Here is a 27224-nt window from a genome sequence, read left to right as displayed (position 1 = left end):
TGAGCCATGCCATACCATACATTGACACTTGGTTGGGTGATTATGATTAAGTTCCCAATGAATAACTAAACGGCATGGGAGAGAGGGGGTGGAAGGCCGCATGGTTAGCAATTGCACGGTGTATGATCATAAGGTCTGTCATTGAGTCAGCTGACGTGCTTTTGATTCCCCGGCTGTACGTGACAAGGAGTAGGGTCGCCTGTCCAGCCTCGTGGGTTTTATCCGGGTTCCCCGGTTTCCTCCCACTACTAAAGACCCCAACGCACAAGCGAATTATTGAAATAAAATTGAACCATATGTTAGTCCCGAAATTACCTAGTTTGTGTCGCGTGGACGTTAAACCCATCTCTCTCTCTCTCTCTCTCTCTCTCCCTCTCTCTCTCCTACTACTCATCGGTCCGTATTGGACAAACATAATTTGACATATTTATTCTAAAATAACTCAAATTCATCATCGTATCCACTGAAACATGTAATGGCCTCAACCCGGGTAGAACATGATCTACGGGTGAGGTGCAGAAATAGTGAATCAAACTAGTTTTCTCGTCATATCGCTAATGGGGACCCAATGAGTCCAGAGCTACCCGCCCATGACAGTTTAAATGCTGGGCAAACTTCGAACTTTTTCAAATTCGACATCAGAGAAAATTGGATACCAGCCACAATCAGTTAGAGAGCGTGATTAGTTTTGAGTATCTCTTGTTCTGTTTGAAACAATGGAAGGGCAGCAGGAAAAGAGAGCACAATATTTTTATTAGTGCAATGGTAATATAGTGACATTGACGCGGGCCTTTACATGAGTATTTTAGGTAACTCTTTCGAAATTCGATGGGACCTTTTCAGAAATGATCGCACTTTTTCGGAAGCGAGGGTACATGGCAAACATACCCCTATACCCTGATGGGAAATCTCAACGGATTCGAGCGTTATCAACCATGTCCGGATTATTTTTATTTTGCCTTTATGAGGGCAGGTTAAGCGGTTGCTGGGTACGCCTCTGGTATTATCTTTAGTAGGTGACACCCTATCCACATGACTAGTCAGTGAATGACAGTGACATTACTAAATTGAAGCCATACTTTTGACACGATCTTGTATATTATAAAACAATACATCAGCAGCGAAAGTTACAGATGGCCTGTATTCAACAATATGACAAGTTCCTCACTTGCTATGTTACAAATTTGAGATTCGTCTTCCCATTGCTCCAATTTACTTTAATTCTTGGCACCAATTTTATTGTATTTTCAATCCAAATTTGATGAACTATGCAAATTAATTTTGTTGTGCTATTGTAATGGTATGCAATTTAAACTTCCTGTATTACATCTTTGTCTGATTTTAAAAAGAAAGAAGACACAAATTTCCCCACAAATACAATATGCGGATATTGGATAAACAGACATGCGGTTATATGTCTTTGGTGTGCAATGCGAGATATAATGTACCTGATTCATGATCTTGTACATGCATAGAATATACGCATTAGTCAGTTGTAATTAGTGTTGGTTTTGGGAGTGCCCAATCCCGATCTCTGTTTCAAAATATCATGTTTTTCTTACATGACACCTGGAACCAAATGGAATTCGTGAGTTTTACACCCTACACCCACGACTTTATACCCCGGATCTATATATCACCAGTATTAAACCGAACTCACTCTTAAAATTAGTTTCCGTTACACTGCAAACATTATAATCAAATCCATTGTCCATTATGCGATGGATATTATACCTATTTTCACGTTCCAATCGCTCCTTATTAATACGTGAGTAATATACACTGTAGGGAGAAAATGGTGGGATCGCTATAACCGCAATCACGATCGTGGATCAATGAACAGACGTTACTCGAGGGAATAACAAAGTTTGCCGTTACTGTGTAATGTGCCTGTCTGCAGGAGCCTGCACGACGATAGCTGAATCTGTTGTTAGGAGGTGTTATTTAGGTTCCAATTTTCAAACACGTGTAAGCGTAAGAGACTAAATATTTTTTTTTAGTCATCGCCTAGTACATTACTAATCGTTTTTTGTAACATAGAAACTGTCTGCCTGTGTGCGTTTACTTCCCGCTGTTTAATGGATAACATATATGTATTATTGAGGATTATTTCACGTGCGTTTGTGTTTCTTATATTGTCGCCATATCGTGGAAAATAAAAATGATCAAATAAGATCAAAAGTAGTAGAAAACTGGGATTTAGTGATGCGAAAGGGTGAAAATGGCGAGTGATTTATTTTGGATTAAACTTCCTTGTTTGACATGTATAATACTAGTCTGGACAATTCTGCCTTCTTCAATGACAATTTCTAGTGATAGACGAGCTTATAATATAGGTAAGTTAAGTATGTTACTTTACCGAACGAAATAATTAAAAACTAAATGGTGGGGGTTCTTAGATATATGAATGCTTGTCAAGTAGATTTCTTCTTTCTGAAGAGAATTGTTAATTATGAAGACAACTTCACGGTAAGAGGTATCTTTTGATGATATTCTATAGGTGTGGGATATCATTTTCTATTTTTGTCGGCGTAATAATTATTTACTTATTGATGTGGCCTTTCATGCATGTGACATGGGTTCGTATGAATAAGTAAATGAGTGACGAGTATCGTACACAGAGTGCTGCGTGTGTAGTCTTACAATACAAATTAATGATAATTCCTATTCAAAGACTGACTCCATCTTACTAGTGTTAACCCAAGGTGATCTGTACCAAAGTAACATCGACTTCAAACAACCACAAACCAAGGAATTTGCCCCCTCCTCTCCTCAAACATATATTTAACATTAGTATTGACGAGTATCATGTACAAAACATGATATAGTGTATATGCACTTTAAACATGCAACAGATTACTCCTGTTGATAAGATTAGTTTCAGTCACAATGATTCAACAAACTAGTTTCAAGTTTGAATTTCGTTTGTACGTGACAACGAGTAGGGTCACCTGTCCAACCTCGTGGGGTTTCCCCGGGTTCTCCGATTTCCTCCCACTGCTAAAGACCCCTATGTGGAAGCGAATTATTGAAATAAAATTGAACTACATGTTAGTCCCAAAATGACCTAGTTTATGTCGAGTGGACGTTAAAGCTAAAACTTGTGATAAAGACATTCGATTTGTTGGTGTCATCTGCTCATATTTGACCTACTACCATATGATATCGGCTTCCGAAGGCTAGTGAGGTTTGATAATCGACCCGAAAAGGGTGACTTCAGTCTAATCCGTATCCCTCTACCAGCAATTCTTATCATCCTGAATGCAATTTCTCCGATACTTGAAGACTTTTTTGAAAGAACGCCAGTTTGATATGACACGGGATTAAAAGAATCTAAAACAGAAGTATAGATATATATTTTTAGAACATTTCAGAACTGATTTGTATACATAGTAAATACAATTGTTCATAAAAAAAGAAACCTTTGGGAACACCGCGCACACTAGGGGAAGACATTCTGATATTTTAAGTTGACATTAGCACACTTGTGGCGAGTTGGCATATGAGACTAATGTCTTTTTGAAGCCGGGATAGCAGTTCTTTGGTGGTCTGTCGTGTCGAAAACTATGAAACATGCCCCTTATAGACACACATCTTTGTTTTAGCCGGCTTTCTCAGAATCTTAGATAAAAATGACAGATTGCACATCTTTGAGAGTATTTGGATAAAAGCGTTGTTTTCCGAGTTAAGGAACTGTACCGTTAAGAAGGTTCTTAATGATGATACTGGTGACAGATGGTAGCCCAATTCTGATCGGATAACATAAACATTTTATAATTACACACAAGCAAAAACTCAAATGGTGGGGTGGGGGTGGGAAACTGTAATTTAATTCAATAAATAGACAAGTTTGGCGAGTAAATCTATCGGACATTTAAAAGGGAACAATAATATAAATGGCAATACATGTATTGTGCACTTGAATAATAATCAGGAAAGTATTTTCTGGTCTTCAAATAAGAGAAACGTAGATAGGTTGCTGTTGCTTTTGCTGATCTGACAAGGTTTGAAAAGTCCCTTTCAGAAGTGTTATCATATGTGCACACTGGGCGACCTTTTGTTGCGGAAATTGTTTCAAAATACCATGGTGAACTAGGTATGATTAGAGACCTATGGGCAGGTATAATCGGGTTGTGCAGCATTGTGAAGAAAAGACCCGACAGAAATTTATCTGTCTTCAAAGGGATTTTTAAAAAGTTTTCTTTTGTGTCACTTTACAAAAGTCTGACAAAGATATTTCTTTGATATTCCTATGCGTGATTTTTTGAGATGCCTTTACTGGTCTTTAAAAATGTATCTTCTCTAAATTAATTTGGAACAATGTTTTCAAGAATATGGATTATAAATAGCTAATAGCTTCATTATATCTTCTCCAGTTTGCCTGGGCAATCAAAAGGAGCAGCTAAAGCAGTATAAATTGATAGACTGGCTGATGATGAAATAATGTTATCGTGATTAATTAAACCGGTTATTACTTTCTTATTTCAGGAATTTTGCAGCCATCCTTATTTGATTTGATGGATGTTGTTTTTGAAAAGGTAGAGAATTCATCGGGTCAAACCCTTAACCGAATACAAGTGTTAGATAATGTCAGGGAAAACTATCGTGGATACAGAAAAGGTAAGATCACAAATAGAATTGACTTTGAAGCCCAATTTAATGATAATCGCAAATCTCTATAGTCATGTGAATGCGTTTTTAAGTTTTGAACCTCTTGCCAGCTACAATATTGTGAAAGTTAAATATCGGCATTTACAAAGATATGACGAATTAAAAAATAAATTAGCATTCGGAAGACGATAACAAGGACGGAAGAATACTCAAAACAATCCAGAGCCACTTATTCTCAATCTTTGACCAAAGACTTCTATGCTGTTCTTTTTGGCTGGAATGCCCCGACAATTAATAGTTACCGGATGCGTTAACAAAATATGTTGCTACCATTAAGGTTTTAAAAATGTTCTCTTTTGTTCTAGCTCATCAGCGATATGTTTAAAAACACATATTCATAAACTTATCCTCAGTTTCACCGGATTACAAAAGTTTTGAAATCGAGATAACTCTGGAAATGAAATGAAATGGACGGGTCTAATGTAGGTCTTGGACATAGCTACTTGATATGACTTTGCTCAGAGATTGGCCAATTATTTTGTTCGGTTGGGCTTGTGCCAATTCTGCATTTTATATTTATAACGCTTTTAAGTGGTTTAAACATGTGATATTTGGAATAGAGAAGTTAGAATATAGTAAAAACAGAAAATATCCGTAAAATCTAAATATACTTAGCAATATTGAAAATATTGTTAATCATTTCTGTTCGGTAACAATTCATATTGTCATGTGTCATAAAATCGATTAAATAAATATATTTGTTGTTTTGTTAAATGGAAATCGTTAATAATGATTTCTCAATCATATGGTTAATAATCAAAGCTCTAAGGATATTTTACGTGTAATGGTTCTACGTAATAAAGTAATTAATTATTTAAGAGTTCCTTATCTGTGTTTATCTCTGTAGTTACAGGATCATAATAGGATGAATGGCTCCCTTCTTTACCATGTTAATATGCAAAAGATTTTATTCTTATATATGCTAATATATAAATGATTGTTTTAAACTAATCTATACTAATATATAAATAATTGTTAGCTTATCTATTTAACATATGGCAATTAGTCAATGAATTTTACTTTTTATGGGGAACTACGGGAATATATGAACAGTTTATTGAATTATATCTCTGAGTCGAGATATGTTGTCCGTAAGCTAACGATATCACTGTTGCTAGTCCAGTTATCATTGGAGATTTCAATTCACTACGACTAAAGCCAGGCTGACACTTGCACGACTTTTGGCCACGATTTTGTCGTGGCAAGTCGTGCCCATTTTGGGACACGAACTGGGAGGCTCCCGCACTGTTCACGACTAGTTCACGCATAGTTCACGACGAGTTCACGAATGCGTGCCCATCAGTGTCCACGTTGACACGACGAGTTCACGCATAGTTTGCGCATTGTTTACGCACTTCTCGCATTGGCACGACGAGTTTGAGCAATTCGGACGGTGTCGTGCCGCAGTAGTCGTGAACTAGTCGTGAACTAGTCGTGAACTATTCGTGGCACTTCGTGACAGTCGTGGCATGGCGCGCACTGTCACGCATCCTCCCGCGCATCTTCCCGACGAGTTCACGAACAGTTTGCGCAAAGTTCACGACCCGGTCGCTAAATTTTGTCGTGACCAAAATTTTGAACATTTCAAAATTCTCGTCCCGACATGGCACGCAGTCACGACGGGTTTACGCACACTTCACGCCAGTTTACGACTAGTTTTGAACATTTCAAAATTCTCGTCCCGACATGGCACGCAGTCACGACGGGTTTACGCACACTTCACGCCAGTTTACGACTAGTTTGCGCACTGGCACGACTCGAGTCGTGCCAATGCGTGCCACGGAATCGTGCAAGTGTCAGCCTTGCTTTAGAGTGTAGTGCTAGCATTCGCACCGAATTAATCTCGCCAGAATAGCCCAGAACAATGGTCCGCTCTTACGGTTAAACTATGTGGAGAGTCACTTCCTAACGCACGTAGTATCAAGCACGTGGATGTATTATTGGATGGGAATCTGAATTCGAAGGAACGAACTCTATCGGCTTGCCGATCAATAAGGTCTAGTTCAAGTGCCCTTTTCAAGAAAGGGCTGTGTCCACTTGGCCTTACTCCGACTGTGTGTTTCAACGAATTTGTGTATTTCTTTCACCACTTGTCCATGGTATGGCTCTGTACTATTTGTAAATACAAACTGTAAATTGTCGCTCTGATTTTCGGAATAGGCATACTACTGATTATTAATATCTTCACATACTAACGTTTTCAAAGCCATCGAACATCTCATTTTATGATTTAATTAGGTTGCTAGTAAAATCAAATATATTAATCAAAAATCAAATACTATCAGGGTAATTTGGATCTGTTAAAATTACCTTTGAAATGTATAAAAAATATTCTTCTTTTCTTTCTTTTTTTTCCCTGAAAAAAGTGCTTCGTTTCTAGTATTTGGTTGATATAATTACTAAATAAAATTATGTTCTATTTGTTTCATTTTACAATAATATCCACATGTTATATAATTCTCTACATCAACACATTCCTATTAAATTCAAAGAGGGTATTGGCTCTTATCAGATGCTGTTATATCATCTGAATCTCTTTATTGTCGTTAAAATCTAAATGATATCCTAAACTGTTACTGTCAACACAATTTGCACACAAAGCAATTGGAAGCTGAAAGACTTCCATAGAAACATCAAAACGATCGCTTTGCTGCGTATGTCACTCGCAATTTACCAGGACGATTAAACGAAATTTGCCTAATTTAAATTAGCTGTATGAATCAACCTGTTTTGGCCGAAGTCAACATAAATATTTTAAATTCTCTTGGGTAGAATATAAAATGAATCATTAATAGTGATTTATGCTTTTAACGGATGTGTTCAAATTTGTTGGGAATAATGATGATCATGAGAGATAGAACCTTATCGATTGTTAATGTTCCGCGATTTTGCGTTACGGAGTTATTCCCCTTTTTCCAAAAACCCGGTGAACGCGATAGAGGCTATAACTTTTTACAGATTCTTTTAAAATTAGAACCCTGTTGATATTCGGTCTTCTTCAATACTCAGTTCAAGAGTTGCCTCACCCAAAAACCTTTTGAGCACAATAGAGGCTATAGATGTGGCAATCAGAAGACGAGCCCTATCGATATTCAGCATTCTGGCACTTCAGTTTCAAGCTTATCTCCCATGATACCATATTAACCCATTGGCTTTCTTGTAATTAATTTTATTTTATATTTCTTTATATTTCAGTGTTTTCTGCAACCAAGAGTCTAGATACTGTATTGGGTCCTTACAAGAAAGCGTATGCTATAGCAACCGAAAAATCTAAAATTCCATTCCTCGTAACATCGATAACTCCAGCACAACAACGCGAGACGCCATTTTTAATTCAACTTTTTCCTGATGCCACCGTGTTCGCTGATGCGGTTCTAGATATTGTTAATTACTATCAGTACACCTCTATAGCTGTTATCTATGACTCCATAGAAGGTAAGAAAAAGCTCTTTAACAGGCCTCTAGTTCACAAAATTCAGGGATTTTCACATTTCCGTCCACGTTTTCAATTTCCTGGCATCAATCAACTACAAGATTTCAATGTAGTATTTCCTGAACATCTACTTAAAGGATTGTAGTAATTATTCGAGTTTGCTTTGTGGATGATACATTAAGGGGTTGTGGTAATGTTGTCACTCAACATCTTGATTCATATCTACTTCACAAATTCGTTGCTAGATATTATATCATACCTCCTACTTTCCGGCCCCAACCGACTACTGAAGACGGGCATACTCGATGCAGTGCTATGGGGGGACATTTTGTCCAGAGAGCAACTGAATTCCAACGGTCAAGTGTTCTTTTACGTATACACCGGAATAGATTATTTCACATTTGAGAGTATTTCAGCTTACAAACCCTGGATTCATGCAAAGGATTTTAACCAATGTCCCTAATCATTCTATACGATATCCCAACTAGAAAGAAACTTTTTACAATTCTGAAGTGACTGTTTTGGATTGAAACGAAACAATAGGTCGGGTTTGTTTGCAGACGCTGATGTTACGATTTGTAATAAGAGTAAAAGACAATTAGTTATAATCATCGAGGTATTTGATTGTGATTTGAGATATTAGTAGAGCTAGCTATAAATCACTGGATATCACTGGATAAAGATATCCTGTTATGATGACCTACGTGTTAAAACATTATACACTTCAATCATTATCTGACTAATGGCAGCACAAAATGATTAATAAATCATCCAAATAATGGTGTTCCTATCATGCATCTGTTCGTGCTAAACATTGAATCTCCAACATGCCAGTATAAAGGGTCAGTGTTATCTTTAAAAACAACAGTAAAAAACAACATGTTTGTCCAAAAATTCTTCAGATCAATGAAATAAAGTAATAATAATTCTGATGATAAACACATAGAGTTCATATTTTAACTTGTATTTGTTTGTTTTATGTTACATACATTTAGCAAGAAACTCCGTTTGATTGTTAAATTGGTAAACTTTTCTTTAAATTAGTATTGGCAAGTATGCTTTGATCTGCACACTTCTGATTATGTTTATCGATATTAGATTTTACTGGAATTCAAACCACACGTTTCTTAAAGCATTATATATAAATTTGTACATTTTTATTCCCTTTGCTTGAATCTGGTATGTGATATCCAAGAGATCTCTGTTTCGTAAAATTTAAAATTAAATTTTAAATTTCAGGCGCCGTCGTCTTAGAAAAACTTCTAATGCAACCATCAAAAGAAGTAACATCCATTAAAATTAATGATTCAGTTACAAGCCAAGTGAAACAAGAACTAAAGGCAATCAGAGACAATAGATTTACCAATTTTATTATCATATGTAAAAACAGGACCATTGCTGACCTGGTTCTAACCGAGGTGAGATATTACCCGGACTTATTGAAACTTGAAATTAAAAGTTTATTAATACAATGTCATATAATAAGACACATCAGAATCCAGAGACAACTCCTTCGGTATAATTTCAATTAAATCTTTATGTGGTATCTGTTCTTGGTCTATTCTTATTTCATAGGCACTAAACCTCTTTGATTGAGGTTAAATTATAGTATATACGTACAGATTGGAACACAGGGGCGGGCGGAGTGGGAGTTGGGGCGACACGTAAACTTCAATTAAAACAACAATTTCGTTCGACTCACATCAAAGTGTCCCAGCTTGTTAACGCCACTGCGTTTGGGTACAAATATTACTATATTACCTCTAATGGACATATCGTAAATAATTAAATATAATCTTTATTTCATTATCTATAGGGACTACGATTGAGTATGTTTTCCCGTCCATATACCTGGTTGCTTGTGAACATGGTAAGTCTATGTATTGTGAGAAATCCTTACATAAAAACAAAGAAATGGACCTTTAAACATTTCAAAAATTTATACATTAAAATTTAACCAAATATTAGTTATAAAATGAAATGTATTGAATTTGGGTTTAACATTCTACTTTATTATCTGTATTTTTTCAAGCACATTATCTAATTAATAGTTTATTCACTTTCATATATTCCGATAATGTTTTATTCACATTAAGCATTCCATTCTGCTAGATACATTTCTTCATTGTCAGGAACATTCTTTTATAGTTTAGTCACATCCCATTAATTAAAAAATTCCAATTATAGTAACAGCCTTTCCCAGAAGTCACATCACAAATAGCATTCCATGTTTTAGAAACGACCATTTATTCAAATCTACCACTCCCGTTTGCTCGTTTGGTCCCACCAGAAACTTTCATCCTTAAAGAACACCTTTCAAATTGTACAAATAATCTATTCATTAAAAACCGCAAGCAGCAGAATAATGCATTATTGCATTCTATTAGAGACATTCCATTCTATTGAGTTTTCCTACGTCACTGTGACCCATGTGAACTCGGTACTCTAAATATTTTTTAAAGCATACGGTTCTACTTGAAAATTAATTAAACTATTTGTTCGCCAGCTTACCTGTTTTATCATTTTTTAATTTTCCAGGGCTTGGAAGAATACGACCTTGAGAAATATGTTGATTCAAGGGTCAACATGACTATTGTTGCCATTACTGCTGACCCAGGATCTCCATCTTGTATTCTTGGTGAAGATATAAGTTTAAAACGTGCTGTATTATCAGATGCCCTACAGGTTTATGTTAACCTACAACGAAATTTGAACGTTTCAATGAGAAGTGCAGTGGGAAATGTAATTATCTTTACATTTTAATTAATGGGAATCATAAATTATAGAAATTATAGAGTATCCATATTATTATTAAATGTATGATTTGATCGAAATTATTCTGTCTAGATGTTAACTGCACTTGCTTCTGGTTTGCAAACAGTCACATGAAGTGGTTTATAAATGAATTCATACATTTCCATTAATTCGGTAAAATAGTTTAAAGATCAACAGTCTTTTATTGGTAATTGTGCTTTTATATATTTTATAGCTTGACCTTCAAGGATGTACGGGTCATCTGAATTTTACAGAATTTGGTAAGAGATCAGAATTTTCGTTACGACTGTTGGAATTACGTAATTACAGATCTGGAAAGGTAAGGACATACATATATGGATGATAATTCAGTCAGCGATTATCAAAGATGTGTTTACAGAATATCGGGTCATAGAAATAAACAATAAGGATTATGTTGATTTGTTTTGTGGGATAAAAATGTCACGACTAAAATGCCAGTAAACAAACAAGCTGTCAAATCACCAATCTAAATAACCCATAATATCAACTTTATTTAATAGTTTATTGATATAGTTCTTTTAAACATATTTATGATTAACATTATTTTTTCGTTTTGTGTTTAGGACAATGCCTTTACCACTTTGATTTAGGTCAGTGCAGTCTTGACCTTTTATATTTCCTAAAATGAGATCCTATCTCTGTTACCATGGTGCGCTGCAATGCTAGAAATAATGGTTTTAATTTACAATAGATTATGTGATTTGAGTTATTTTTAAATGAATTAGCCAATCTAGTAGTATAAATTTCGATGGCGAGTACTCCTTTTCGGTTTTCAATGGTTTAACCAATTGATATTAGTGTTTAAAGAATTGAATGCGAAAGACGAAATGACAGGACATAGCTGAATGTATTATATAAAAGAATTGGGACAGTCAATTATGGAAGACCAAACAGCTCTTTATTCAGTGTTCTTAACTCTTTGTTCTTAATTCATAGTCATAAATTTTTATTTCTTCATTTGTTGCGACATGTGTACACTGAAATTAACATTGGTATCTTAAAACCATTATTTGTTTTACAAATGAGACATTTGTCATATCAGATATGTAAACTGTATTTGTGATAAATTTAATTCTAGTTTAATATACAGCTATAATTTATTTTCGAAAATCAAAAGATTAGCCTACGTTTACATTTTATCGGAGGCATACAACTAAAAACCAATCTCAAACAACAAATTTCTAAATACAAAACTCAAAATACAAATCTTGTAAAACATACAATAATGGGGAATCGAGCAAGCATATATACAATAAGAAATATCGCTCGATGACCGTGACTATAGTGAAACCATAAATGAACTTTGTTTTCAGTGGTATTTAGTGTGATATCTGGAATTTTGAAGTATGACCCTTTTTTTGACGTTTCGACCCCCATCCCCCATCACTTGTAGGCCTTACTATCGGACAATTTGACTTTTCGAGCAGACGGGTAATGTGAAAACAGAAATTATTATTTCATCTAATTGGCAAAATAAAGTTCCCGAAATCTAATAAAACATTAATTTTACTTTTCTGTTAGTTGAATACTACGAATTTGTACTGATTTGACTATGGATTAAAACATCTTGTCTGGAGCCACTCTACTTTGTGCTTCATTTTTCGGACTGTGAATTCAGCTGCAACAGGCCGATTGGATGGTTGGAATTCAGATCGGCATATAGAGGGATTTCGGTTGCAAAACGATCTGAAACTTGACGTTGCTTAACTCATGGGCTAGAATAGCAGAAAAACGCATTTGCGGCGGTTAAATTTTCAAAATTTTCTCGGGAAGAGCCAAGCCCCCGTGAACTGTAAAAAATTGATTAGTTGATTGAAATTTGAGTCGGCTAAGCTATATTAGACCATTTTGAAGTTGCTGTATTCACGGGCTAGAATAGTAGGAAAACGCGTTTGCGTCCTCCAAATTTCCTTGGGGGGGGGGGGGCCTTCCCCTCTCGCAAACGACCGGCGCCGCCGTTTGTAACCCGAATTCTTTTCAGGTATTTCAGGTTCTGCCCCGTAACATTCATCGAGCCCATACGAATATGGGTGAATTTAAAAACTTTAAGCCATCTGACTGGGCCGTGGGGCACTGGCCCTTCCACGTTACGTTTGAGGCTACCATCACTCTCAGGGTATCCTCGGCATGTAATCGGGGTCAAATCCGGGACTGTAGAACTCTACAGTGATGGTGAGTGCGCCAGTGTCCCACTCTCCCGCCAGTTATCAAGCAAAGTGTTCTTGCATTTTGGAATTTCCTAAGTTCAGTGAACAATTCTAGCTTTAAAACTGCAGTCAACATTTTGCCCTATGTCGGGATTAAGGCGAATATTTTGAGAAGTCAATAGGGTATAAGGGCTAATACATAAATATCATAAATAGTATACAACGTCTTTACTTGGATTATCTGCCTTCAAAAGGAATATATACTCATATTTGACAAGGGAGTCAAAGTTTAAGACATTGGTTATCTAATCTGGAAGTCTCATGTTTGAGAAAGTTCATCGAGATCGTCTGAACTCTATTTAGTAAGGGGCTCTTAATACGAAATTTCAGTTATTACCGGAAAGTATTTTTCTATCGCTCTTTGAATATAGTATTTGTTATGTCCGGGCACATTCATGATTACATGATTTAGAAGAGATAAAATCCTCTTTCGTTTGTGCAAAGAAATATGTCGCTAAGAAAAAATAACCTAATTACTTAAAATAGACTACTTTACGTTTATTTTATAGATAAACATAATTCTACGGATTAGCCATTCAACGCTCGTGATTTCACTTAAAGTAGCTAAGTCTCTAACTCAATATCATCCAAAATCTTCAACATTGAAAACACAAATTATTTGTCAATTTAAATCAACATTGATGCTGTGATCTTACCGAAAAAAGATGGGCTTCTGATATCCAATATTTAAGACAAAATAAACATTTGCCATTGGTACACGAATCGTGTACCATAATGCGTTTCAGCCCCAGTTCTAGCAAGAGACTCGAGGAACGAGGCTAGACATATTGCACCAAACCAAACGGCGTATGTAGACTGGAATAACCAGGCGCTAGAAATTTGCATTCGATTGAGACTGCGGGCTTATTTCGCGGAACATAACTGATTTGAAATTAGAGTAAAAACGGAAACCATTGAATGTATATCAGTTTATATACATTCATATTACAGTATTATATGAGTTGCGACCCACTTGTGTCAATTTCTAGGTGCCAAATGTTAGCGATTTAGCTCCTTTAAGTCACGGTCATCGAGTGATTTTTGTATGCTTTCTCGATTCCCCATTATTGTATGGTGACTTAGTGTATGCCAGAGTGATTTCCGCTCATGTCATAGTGTTCCAGTTCGGTGAAATTAGAGATATGTTTTGCATGATTTGTATTTGAAAAACTATATTTGGAAATTTGTTGTTCGAGATCAGTCTTTCGTTGTCTCTCTATGAAGAAATGTAAATGTAGGCTATTATTTTTATTTTCAAAAAATAAATTTTATCTTTATATTAAAATACAATTAGATTAAAGAAAAATACATTTTACAAATTTGATTTGACAAATGTCTGATTTGTAAAACAAAGATTATTTATAAGATACACATTTTAATTTAAGTGTACAAATACGACAACAAATGAAGAAATAAGAATTAAGGACTATGATTAAAAATTAAGAACACTGAATGAACAACTATTTGGCCTTCCATAGTCAATAGGAAATAAAATGGACTTTAGCGTCCTACTGTTCTGCTCCGACCTGGGCTGATGAAGACAGGCATACGCCATACAGTGTGCTATGAGGGACGTTTTGCCCGGACAGCGGCACTACGGCCTACTCTTATATCGAATTCCAACTGTCAAGGGATCTTTTACGTGCACGCTAATGTGTACACGGAACCTTGGTTTTTCGTCTCATTCGAAAGACTAGACAGCTGTCCTTGTCAGGCCCTCCATAGTCAATAGGTATTTGCCAATAGGAACCATTGACACAAATGGCTTTAGCACATCCTTGACCATTGTCATTTTTAGGCGAAGACTCTAATCTAGAAAGATGGAGATGAATAATGGGGCGCATATAATCTTCTACTGTGGAGTAGATCGATGAAACAGCTTTTTAGTTTCTGATTTATCGACATTCGTTAGAACGGAAACAAGGCGATAAGCATATAATTGCCATGGCTTTATCTACATATATTCATTTTCATATTCCTTTTAACATTTACATGCATATAGTACATAGAGAGAGATGAATTTGATCCGCTTGATCGTTTAGTTTAATTTCTTTAGATCTAATTAAAGATCATAAAGAAGGCGTTATCGAAAACATCGGCACATCTGTATTAAGACACATATAGGGGACGGTGTACTATACATGTGGCACATTAAGAACAACATGATAACTAATAACAAACAGAGGTCGTTAATTAAACGTATGTATACAGTGTATGTGATGTCTGAATTATATTAATAGTGTATAGATTTAAAGGGTGCACTTTGACGTAAAGTGTGTAAAGCTAATAAACTATAATAGTATTCTAACACACCTTGACTTAAAACTATAACAAGTACACACACATCAGGTGCAAGGGGTAACATATGGTGCTTCATGGTGTGATATTACCTATAATATTTCTTCTTCGCAAATAGAAGAGAATCTAAATTGGTCGTAAGCGTAAACGAAGAAAACGTAGTACTGTATCTTCTGAAATCGGGGTTCAAACTACCGGTTATGAGGCACTGTAAAATAATCTATACCACGTATCTCTTTGTTATACTGCTTTATAGTTACATTTAAAATAAACAAACATAAAAAGACGTTAAATATGTTTCTTAAATGCGAAGTGGCATCAGATTTTCCAGAAATATTACGCAACTGCCAATGATTGATGTATGATGTGGATAAAGTAATTTGTAATTCCAACTTTTCGTTTTCTGAGACTTATTAATTATACTATAGATAATATAGTGTTAATTGACCACAAAAGCCCGAGCACCGTTCTAAAATTAGGAATGCGTTAATAGTAGCCAAATTGGAAACAATATGTTCATTATGGCGTATCATATTACTTACGAACATGAAATTAACTTATCATTTCATTCTGTGTCTGTGTAACTGCCTCAATGGGGAGTGTAGAAACGATGATGAAATACACTGATACATCAGAAGACTGTTGCAATTTTCTTGCAAATAACCACCAGGATAACCGAGGTACAAATTGTAGTCACGTTCACTCATCCTACTAAATTTCTGTTCGGCACCCAATAGAGTGGAATGTGCAGAAAAGGGGCGAATTACTTAAAATGATATTAAATGGTTAATTCACTCACCGGACGTGCCTGGTAAAACTGTAAGGGGCGCATTTATACCCTCGCCCCCACCCCAACTATGGCACCAATAACCACACATAAACTCAATTACATTACTGAAATGTATGGCAAGTCAGAATAAATATATTTTATAAATATAGATAACGTTATATTGAAAAATTACGCTTACATCCCACCCAAAACCAAAAGTAGACAAACAACCATTTGTTCATATCTCGGACGTGTTTTTTGTACGAGAAGAAATTAACCACAAAATTTATATTTTAATATAAATATTTTGCGTAACAGGTGTGACACTATGACACCCATACCCTTTTCCTATAACAGACTATTAGATATTATGTCAGATCGCACTGAACTGGAAAATGAGATAATTTATTAACGGGTTATAATTAAAGATATGTCCCCCTCCTCCAGTTTAATTAGATCATTTATTGAGACAGAAAACATAGTTTTAACTAAAAGTATGATATTTTTTAAGACCTATGAAAATATAATTAAAGACAGTGCGTGACTAGTAAATTCAGAAAAAATAAAATAAGAATACATTCCTTAAATGTCAACTGCAAGTTTGCCAGAGGACTGTTTCCCATTTCGTATATCGCAAAGTGACGACTGTAATCGTAAATGGCGGTATAAACATTGATTGGGGGAGTCCCATTTGCCGCTAAAAAGATATCGTGATTTTAGCATTTGATATATTTTCCAGTTAATGGTTGTGGAACAAGGGTCTTTATATATATCTTTAGTTTATGTCTATTTTAGGCTGGTTCCTGGACAAGCGTTGAAGACAGTTTCAAGAGACGAGTAAAGCCCTCTCAGTCTTATAGTATTTCTAGAGGTATGGTTAGTGGCAATGTATTTGACAGGCCAATCAGAATAACAACTAAAATAGTAAGATATTAAGGTTATTTTTTTTATTAATATCCAGAAGTTAATTTTCCTTCTTGACTGAAAAGGTGCCGCATTAAAGATTGTTTAACTTTTTCTGATATTATTGTTGACTACCTAAAAATGAAACTATCATATCGATCGACGATGTGTCGTTCAATCTGATAACAAAAAACAGATGACAATTACGTTTCGTTTATTTTTGTTGTTGTACCGCTGTAATTTTAAGGAAATGAAATTGTAATCTAAAATAAATTAGATTGTATATAATTATAATGAACAATATATACGGGATTTGTTTTATTCATGACCACAATTAACTTGTAACTGTTATTATTTTTATAGGAACCACCCTTTGTACAATATAAAAACGAATCTAACTACCAATCCGGTGACGCATCGGTCCACCCGTTTGAAGGATTATTAATAGATATATTAGAGCAATTAGCAAAGGTTTTAGATTTCCGTTACAACATTACGCTTGTTCCGGATGGAAAGTTCGGTAGTTTGAAACCGCCACCCCGCGGCTGGACTGGTATGGTCCGCGTCTTAAAAGACGACGTAAGTAAACTGTGATGGTATTCCTTGTTACGTTTATACTTAAAGGACAAGGGATATGCGTAGACAGTATGCCAGTTAGTCAGAGGGTTTAATATTGTCTGTTACATTACCAACAGATCAGTCTAATATAACAACTTTTCGTCTTCAAAGGAATTGAAGCTAAAAATGGACCGTGTATCTGTTATCGCTCTCTACTTCAGTCAGTTTTGTGTCACTTCTCGTTTCTTCAAATCTTCGTTACGCATTTACCGTAGCAAAGATTTCTGTGTTAAAATTATATTTGGAATATGTTTAACCAGTTCTATCACATACTTAATATTGGCTGAAACCAACGTCTGCTGATTGAAATTCAATTCAAGTGTGGGTGGTTCTTAATAACAATATCAATGCAAACTAAAATGCAATTGAAAGTGCACTTGATATAACGGTTCAAATCGCATATGATAAAAGACAAGAGATAACTTAAAATGGTTTGTAATATGAACCATTAAAATTCTTACGTTATCAGTTCATTTTGTAGCTTCGTTAAAATTATCTACAATATGAAAAACAAAACCTGGTGTCTGAAAAAGTAACATTTTGATGGCTGATCTACTTATAATGCAACTGACAACATTAAACTCTCTGATCACTAACTGACATATACTGTCATCGCATGACCCTTGTTGCGAACTACTTTTGTAACGACATGGAAGTGGACGTTAAATAAAGCTATTTCACACACACACACACACACACACAAACATGCTAAACTACTAGAAAATATCTAGTTTAAAGGAGCTATATCCCTATTCTTTGGCACCTAGAAATTGACACAACTAGGTCTCAACACATTTAATAATGTAATATGAGTGTATATAAACTGATTTACATTCAATCGTTTCTATTTCTACTGCAATTTTTAATCAGTTATGTTGGGTGAAATCCGCGAAGCGTGCAAATTGAATGACAGTCTTTGGCGTTTGGTTATTCCAGTCTACACCGGTAGTTATCTCCTGTGGGGTATGTTTAGCCTTGTTCATCTAGTCGCCTTATTACAAACGGGGCTCGAAAGCATTCTGGCACGTGATTCATGTGCCAATTTAAAAATTGTCATGTTGACATAAATGTTGGATATCAGAAGTCCATGATTTCAATTTGATGAAATAGGGAATGAATAAATTGTACCAGTGAATTACAAATATCACATTTAGTATTCTCTTGTACAAAACACCTGAGTCGTTTATCTGTAGGTAAACTAAAGAAACATTAAGAATTAGAGAATGTTAATATTATACCACTATGATTGACTCTTGACTCTTGGAAATTAGCAATGGGGAGAAAATTGTTTACCGAAAAACCCCCTCTGACATTAAATTTTCAATCACTAGATATTACTGACACACTTTGAGGAAATATTGTAACTATGGATTAATTTTATTTTATATAAAATGATAACCATTTAAGAGATGTATAACGTTCAAAGGTTCTTTAATTTGTCTGAAGATACGAAAATGCTATTCCATTAATATATCTCTAAATCCAATCTACTATGATATGTATGTCATAGAAAGGAACTAACTATTTCTGATTGGAGTCATGGTGGGTCTAGAATGCCTTCAAACATTAATCTGTATGTGCTTATAATTCATAGGTTCAATCAAAGATACACGATAACTTTGTTCGCTATTGACCTATTTCCAGAACCTAATTAGGGTCAACGAATGCTGGTAAGACTAATACACGTGTAGATAAGGCAAACGCTTTAAGTTTGTTTTTTTTTGCTCATTGCGTTATAAAGAAATAAATCAGAGATTACGCTTTAATTTTTTAGTACAAAGTACTTGTATGTTTGATGCCGGTTTTTTCACATTTGATTCATTTCTGTTTTCAGAAAGCCGATGTAGCATTAGCACCATTCCAGATAACACCTGGTAGATCTGCTGTTGTTGATTTTACCAAGCCTTTCATGACTAAAGGCACCACGGTGATGGTCCGAAGACCAGAATTTAAAGTTGGTCACTTCCAGTTCCTTCGACCTCTTTCCAAATATGTGTGGATAGCTATATTTGTGGCGTTTGTGATAGTTAGTTTAGTGTTGTTCGGAGTGAGTCGTGTTAACACAGATAGACAAGCAAAATACACGCATAATTTAAGAGCCAGTTTCTGGTATATATGGGGAACTCTTTTACGCGGAAGCTTATGCGGAGCCCCAAAAGCTATTTCAAGCCGCACAATAAGTAGTACGTGGTGGTTTTTCTCTTTAATTATAATATCTATATATACGGCAAACTTAGCCGCCTTTTTGACAATAACAATTTCATCTATAGGGATTAATTCAGCTGCGGATTTAGCACAGCAAGACATTTTACAATATGGCACCGTAGATGGTAGTCAGATCGAGTACTTCTTTAATCATACAAAAATGGACCATTTTCAAAAAATGAAAGCCATGATGTCTGTCCAGCCCGGCTGGATGGTACGGACTGTCAAAATTGGGTTTGAAAGGGTTATGCAAGGAGGATATGCATTCATATGGGACTCACCAACTATCAGACATTTGGTGGCTTCCGATTGCAGTTTGATGGAGATAGGAACACCGTTTGATTTAAAAGGTTACGGTTTAGCAGTCAGAAAGAATGCACCTTATCTTGAGAAGATATCTCTGGCAATTCTGAAGCTTATTGATGAAGGGGTGGTATACCGTTTAGAGGGAAAGTAAGTCACTATTACCATAATTTATAGGTCTCACTTATCACCTACATTAAAGAGAAAAACAGTATAAATAGTGTTAATGTCCTTTGCCATCGTCAGTCTTAAACATAAAATCAGGAATTCCTATTCTTGTTAGTTTTCTTGAGATTCCATTAATTACCGCCACCCGTTAATATCACTATGCTTTTATGTTTAGGTCATGTAATCAAAACCTGTAAAAAACGGTAAATATGAAAAACAGACAAATATGTCTATCATTAGAATCTAGTTTAGGCTAATCATTTAAACTTGAGAAAAATATATTAGGTTGAATAAGGACGATTGTGTATGTATATTATCTATAAATTTAGTTTCTTCTAGATACGTGAATATCTCTTAATATAATTTCAATTACCGCCGACATCATGTTTTACGAAAATATGTCGAGCGCAAAAGTAGTAATGTAGGTCTCTGCCCCCTCCCCCAAATTATTTTTCATGAATAGAAGAAATACTGTTCATATATTTAACTACATAAGGACGCTAATTATTTTATTAACCCAAAATACACTCTTAAAGACTCAAGTTAGAAATTCGTATATGGTGCAAAATGATTGTTGCCAGATTACTTTTTATTGTTTGAGAGATTAGGATAATATACCCTTCTAGAATTCAGCATGATGAATGACATTTACAAATTTCAGATGGTGGCGTCGACAGTATTGTCCAGATCCACGACAAAAAGCCAAAACAGAATCACTTGACTTTGAAAATGTAGCAGGGATGTTTATTATTTTAGCAGCAGGAATTATTTTAGCACTGGTAGTATGTGCTGTAGAATACATCGTTGGTAAACTTCGAGCAAAAGTAGTAAGTACAAAAATGTTCAATCGTGTTTTAGTAAGTATTGGGTGTTCCTGAACGCCTGTCTGTACTAACAACTTCTAGTTTCTCCTAAAGTAAATAATACATTTTGTGTACATTTTTGGTCCCCCGCCTTTCGGAGAAAGCAGGGAACTATTAAAATGGGTGTGTCTGCCTGTATTTCTATCTGTCCGTCCACCTGCCTGTCTGTCCGCCCGCCTGTGTCTGTCCGTTACACTTTTTGGGACACTATAACCCTCCTTCTAAATAATCTAGAATATTCAAACTTAGTATTCGAAGATGAACATGTTCTGCTCAGGGTAAACAGAGATAAGCAATTTGATTGGTTGATGCCTTGGGACACGATAACTTTAGTTCTAATTACCGGTAAGTGAGAGTGATCAAACTTGATATATAGTTTCAGTACATCAATATCTTGACCAAGTTCGATAATAAGCATTTTCTGCTCAGCGTAAGCAGAGCAATAAGCAGTTTGATTGGTCGAGACTTTGGAACACAATAACTCTCCTTTTAATTGAGGTACAATGTTCATACTTGGCGTAGGCGTTCATTCGGCGAATTCGTTGATGAAGTGCGAAGATGGGCATTTTCGGCTTAGGGTAAGCAGAGATAAGCAATTTGATTGGTTGATTAAGTTCGATAATGAGCATTTTCTGCTCAGCGTAAACAGAGCGATAAGCAATTTGATTGGTCGAGACTTTGGAACACAAAATCTCTCCTTTTAATTGAGGTAGAATGTTCAAACTTGGCGTAGGCGATCATTAGGTACATGCCTTGACGGAGTGCGAAGATGAGCATTTTCTGCTTAGGGTAAGCAGAAATAAGCAATTTGATTGGTTGATGATTTGGGACGCGATAACTTTATTTCTAATTAAGTGAGAGTGATGAAACTTGGTGTATAGTGTCATTACATTAATACACCAACTAAGTTTGATAATGGGCATTTTCTGCTTAGAATAAGCAATTTGATTGGCCAAGACTTTGGAACATAACAACTCTGCTTGTAATTGAGGTAGAATGTTTAAACTTGATGTAGATGTGAATGACCGAGTTCAATGATTAACATTTCCACTAGAGCTAAGCACAGCTAAGCAATTTCCTGGTCGATGCTTTGGGACAAGATAACTTTGATTCTAACTAATGGAGAGTGATGAAACTTAGTGTATAGTTTCACAGCCAGGTACTTAAAAACCTTGACTTAGTTTGATCGTGAAAAATTTATGCTTAGAGTAAGTATAGATAATCAGTTTGGTTGCTCAGTACTTTTGAAAAAGATAAGTGTGCATGTGTCATCGATTTATTTTGGGATTTCGGCGGGGGGCATCAGCCTCACTGTTGGCTTGTTTGAAAGGCAATGTAGCGATAGAACTTTAGTATGCTATGTTTAACCTTTCTGGAATATATGTGTCTACTGTACCACGGTGGCTTAGTAAGTAAGGCACTAACTAACAAACTAGTAGGTCCCGGATATGATCCTATTGGTGTTCGAAAAAGTTCCTCTGGATTTTCCAACCTAGCTTACCCTTGTCAGTTGAGTCTAGTTTTTCGTGTGATACAAAATCTCGAGCCTCCGTATACAAGTTGTCGTTCACATGTAAGCAAACTGGCAGTTTTAATTCGATGAAGAGTAAGAGGAAACTGTATTCCGGTCGTCTATATACCTTTGGGTCCAGACATGTAGGACGTTTAACCCCATATAATTCCATTTCCTAATTCGATTTTGTTCACCCATGATTACACTGAATTCGTATTTTGTACCAGTGAATTTTGAATTTAATAGCTCTTTATGGTATTATAATAATAATAGTATGTAAAGGGTTCCATTACATTAAAACAAATACTATGTGCGTATTACTTTGTATCCAAGACCACCTTAATTTGGTCACGTCAACGATTCCTTGATAAGTCCAACCACATCTCTAAATTTAACACGACAATTATTGCAATATCCGTTCTGGATAAATACTCAGATTGTATATGAAAGGTTAAAGTGAACCACATACAATACATGTTATATTGATTACCAATACCAGCTGATGGCTCAATTGTTTAATCTAAAATTCTAATTATAACTAAACCGAGTATATCCTACATCTTTTGTCTTTTATCTATAAGCGTTTGAGGGTTTGCAATGGTGACGACTTTCATGGGTGGTACATCACCTTTACATATAATAAATCGATTTAATCATTTAATCGTTCTATTCTTAGATCGAAAAACTGATCTATATTAAATAGAGGGTATTCAAAAACTACAATAACTTGGATAAATTTTTATGATTCTGAAGTTTGTCGAAAAGTTTTGTATTGTAAAGACATTTTTCCTAGCTGGAATTAACCGGTGGTGCCAAAACCAATGTTAGAAAGAAACACTGACTAACTAGACTAGGTTTTTGGGCAGTTGTTAACACATACGTCATTATGGACCACCAATATATATATATTTATATATTTGTATGTGACCTTCTAATACTCCCTAACAGTGATTACATATTTATTATTTATCAAAGTCGAGTTTCAGTTTATCACTTAATTTAATAGATCGATTACTTTATCTAGTCAATACGTAATCAAGGAATGTATACGCATTGGTTTTCTAGCCTTTGTAGTTTAATCTTGTAACTATATCGTATGCGAAATGAAGCTATTAACAATGTTATGAATTATGAATATTTTAGCATGAAATATTTTGAAAAATATGTAATCAATTACATGGATATAAAATCGATCTATATAGAGCAAAACCATCAATACAAATGCACAGATGGACATTAATTATTTATAATAAATAAAAATCAGCCCACATGTTTATACAAATGCATAGATAGAAATTAATTATTTATTGGATTATTGAAATATATATCCACGTAGCTAATAACCTAACATAGCTAATGGGTGAATAAAATATTTTAAATAACAACTATTGATAGCATATGGCCCGGTAGTTAATATGATATATTAGTGTGTTAACTAATCTAGCGCAGGGGCTACATTGTGTTACAGAGCTAATAAAGTATTAAAACGAAACCAGAAAAAATTAGCACCGGTATTTGAAATGTCATTAGAACTATAGTTGATAAAAATGATAAAATAAAGTTGTCTTCAGACACGATGTTTCTTCCTGAATAAAAAATAGTTAATTTCCACTAAATACATTTGTGGCCCTTAAAGATGGCAAAACTTAGCATTATCAATAATGTAATGGTGTGAGAATGTATTTATATATGGTTAGCTGTAAATGAATCGAATCAGTAGGCTGTAAAAATATACACAAACTAATAATACAGCAACCCCATATATGGATACTTTGTCTTTAACAGCCTTACATTTATAACAATAATCATACCCATGGATAATAACATTTAATGGAATGAAATACAGTTTAGCGCCCTACTGTTTTGCACTGACTGGGTTAATGAAGACGGTGCCATGCATTATTATATGAGGGAACTTTTGTCCGGACAGAGGGACTACGGCCTACTCATATATCGAATTCCAGCTGTCAAGGGTTCTTATACCTGCACGTCAATGTGTACACGTCATTACCAGATCCTCCGTCCTATACCACTGACAAGCGGGAGCCACGCCGGAAAATCCAGATGAACGTTCTCGGTCAACACAGGGATCTAATATGGGACCTCCAGGTTAGCGGGCCAACGTCTTACCCAGCCTCTGAACAAAATTGAACCATTTTTAGAGATTCAAGTTTCACAACACTGTATTCTTCATGACATTCAAGATTCTTCAAATGAAGATCAGCAGCTTAATGACATACTGAAATTAACCGCAAAGAAAATTGTATAAAAGATACCTCTTTTAATTATGTTTGAAAAGGCTTCAAAGCACGCATTAATGTTTAATGATATATGTACAGCAACGGAAATTTGTATCTTAATTTTGATTAACAAAGAGATATTGGGCATATTTTGTTAGAAGAATGCCTCTAAACACACACGATAAAGCATTTTATTAATGTAGGGGTAAATTCCATTTCGAACAGCTTTTTTAAAACCTCTCAAAATCTCAGATTCAAACTTTATAGGTGAAATTGTGTTTCTTCTACATTGGTTAGAACTTCTAAATGTGGCATTCTTATATTTTTCAGAACCCGAGTAAGAAACGAGAGCCGCCAGCCAACAACACCCACAATAGAAATAGTGACTTAAATGAGGCCAATACACCAGATATGTTGGGCGATATACAAGTGTATTCAAATCATATTACGTATGCGCAGGAAAATCACGATGCTTATAAAAGATACTCAGAGTATGAATCTAGACTTTGATTATAAAATATCCTGATGAAATATTTGTGATAATAAATGTAAAATAATATTTGATAATGTCAGAAGATGAAATCATTGTCAGGTTATATCCCATGTGTGTTTAATATGACAACATCAAGTTAATAACAACTCTCCGGTGCTGATATATTTCGGTGTTTTGTGGCAATAACAACTGTGTTGATACGTGTGTGAAAACACATGCCTATTACTTATCGACAATTATCTACTGATAACATGTGACATAATGGGTCAGGAAAATTAGATGATACCATATATCTTAATGGTTTGGGTAAATCAATTGATACCATATCACATAATAGTTTGGGAAAATCAGTTGATACAATATCACATAATAGTCTGGGAAAATCAGTTGATACAATATCACATAGTGGTTTGGGAAAATCAGTTGATACAATATCACATAGTGGTTTGGGAAAATCAGTTGATACCATATCACATAATGTTGGTATCATATCTTTTTATAACAAATGTTTGAACAAGTAACATAATATTGACAGCATAATAAATGTTTGAACAAATAACACACTGTTGATATCATGTCGTGTCATAACAAATGTTTGAACAAATAACATAATGCTAATATCATATTATGTCATAGCAAATGCCTGGATACTAACTAATTGCCATAACAGAGATCATAACATTGGTTGTGATTAACAAATACCTGATATTAACATTCTGCTGACAAAAGTTGTTTCATGTGATTAACAAATACTTGATATTAACAATCTGCTGACAAAAGTATGACCATTATATATGTCTTAGCAAATATTTCCTGATGATATAGATTATTATTTAAATGGATCATATTTCTCAGAATGTTTAAAAGCAAAAGATCATTTTTTGTGTTAATTGAGAGTCGGTTTCGAATTTTATTCATCACATGAGTATTACGAATGTTTTCTTTTATTGCGGCGCATAACATTTTGAAATGTAGAAATGTTGTAATATAGTTTGGAGCATTATTTTGAAATATTTGTTCTGCTTGTTATTATACTTTCAAATCGAATTTGCCTATCAATGAAGGCGTATAATATGTAGTGTATATACAGTCATCAAAATCATCCTGCATGACTAAAATATTTTCATTGCTTAATACATAAAATACCTAGAGAACAAACGTATTGTAATATATCTGTGGAACATACCATGATCATCACATAATATTTTCATGTTTCTATTTTCAAAGACTGCAATGCAATCATGTAAAACTGCTGAGGGTGTAAGTAACCAAATACAGTTTCATTGTTGTATTATAATTATTTTTCAAAACATATTTTGTTCATATTTTGAAAATCTAGATGCACCATAGTGTTTATGTTTGTACATTAAAATCAGAATATTTTGGGTTTTAATAGATTTTTAAACTATAGTAATTGTTCTTATATATAAAAGTGAAATCTTTATGTACAAAAATTAAATGCGAATAAATGAACTACATAGTATCGTGTTCACTTTTCTTCGTTCTGTTCGATCGAATGTGTTTTACCCGGGTTATCTTATACCAGCTATTAGTAACTGGTCATATCTGGCTTTCAAAATTAGAATGCAATATTGCTATTTGAGAATATCTTTGTGTATATGCTAGCGGTCAGATTATTCTGGAATTTCTGGTATGTTTATGTCTATGTGAAAGTCAACTAAACAATACTTGAAAAAAAGTCGTCATCAAAACAATACTTTTGGGGCGAGGGGGGGGGGGCATC

The 27224-nt window shown here is 34.9% G+C and overlaps 1 protein-coding gene across 1 annotated transcript; it reads left to right on the top strand.

The window, feature by feature from the left end:
- The first annotated feature begins 2000 nt into the window (after positions 1 to 2000).
- On the top strand, positions 2001 to 26803 carry LOC126830348 (glutamate receptor ionotropic, kainate 2). The gene is made up of 12 exons (XM_050560723.2): positions 2001 to 2336; positions 4489 to 4620; positions 7867 to 8106; positions 9344 to 9522; positions 9921 to 9974; positions 10643 to 10846; positions 11094 to 11198; positions 16970 to 17098; positions 17441 to 17656; positions 19530 to 20353; positions 21033 to 21198; positions 25318 to 26803. Exons 1-12 carry the CDS (start codon positions 2222 to 2224, stop codon positions 25495 to 25497), a joined length of 2544 nt encoding a protein of 847 aa, XP_050416680.2. The 5' UTR covers positions 2001 to 2221; the 3' UTR covers positions 25498 to 26803.
- Positions 26804 to 27224: the final 421 nt, after the last annotated feature.

The sequence above is a fragment of the Patella vulgata genome, chromosome 8 (assembly GCF_932274485.2).
Source record: "Patella vulgata chromosome 8, xgPatVulg1.2, whole genome shotgun sequence".
In the NCBI taxonomy this organism is placed as follows: domain Eukaryota; kingdom Metazoa; phylum Mollusca; class Gastropoda; family Patellidae; genus Patella; species Patella vulgata.
This window is presented reverse-complemented; position numbering and strand designations above follow the sequence as displayed.

What these genes read in the sequence shown, in the direction of transcription:
- LOC126830348 (XM_050560723.2), top strand. Translation starts at nt 2,222, where the DNA reads ATGGCGAGTGATTTATTTTGGATTAAACTTCCTTGTTTGACATGTATA. An exon ending in TAGACGAGCTTATAATATAG is followed by an intron (nt 2,337 to 4,488) that starts GTAAGTTAAGTA and finishes TTCTTATTTCAG; the next exon opens with GAATTTTGCAGCCATCCTTA. An exon ending in CCTGGTTGCTTGTGAACATG is followed by an intron (nt 9,975 to 10,642) that starts GTAAGTCTATGT and finishes TTAATTTTCCAG; the next exon opens with GGCTTGGAAGAATACGACCT.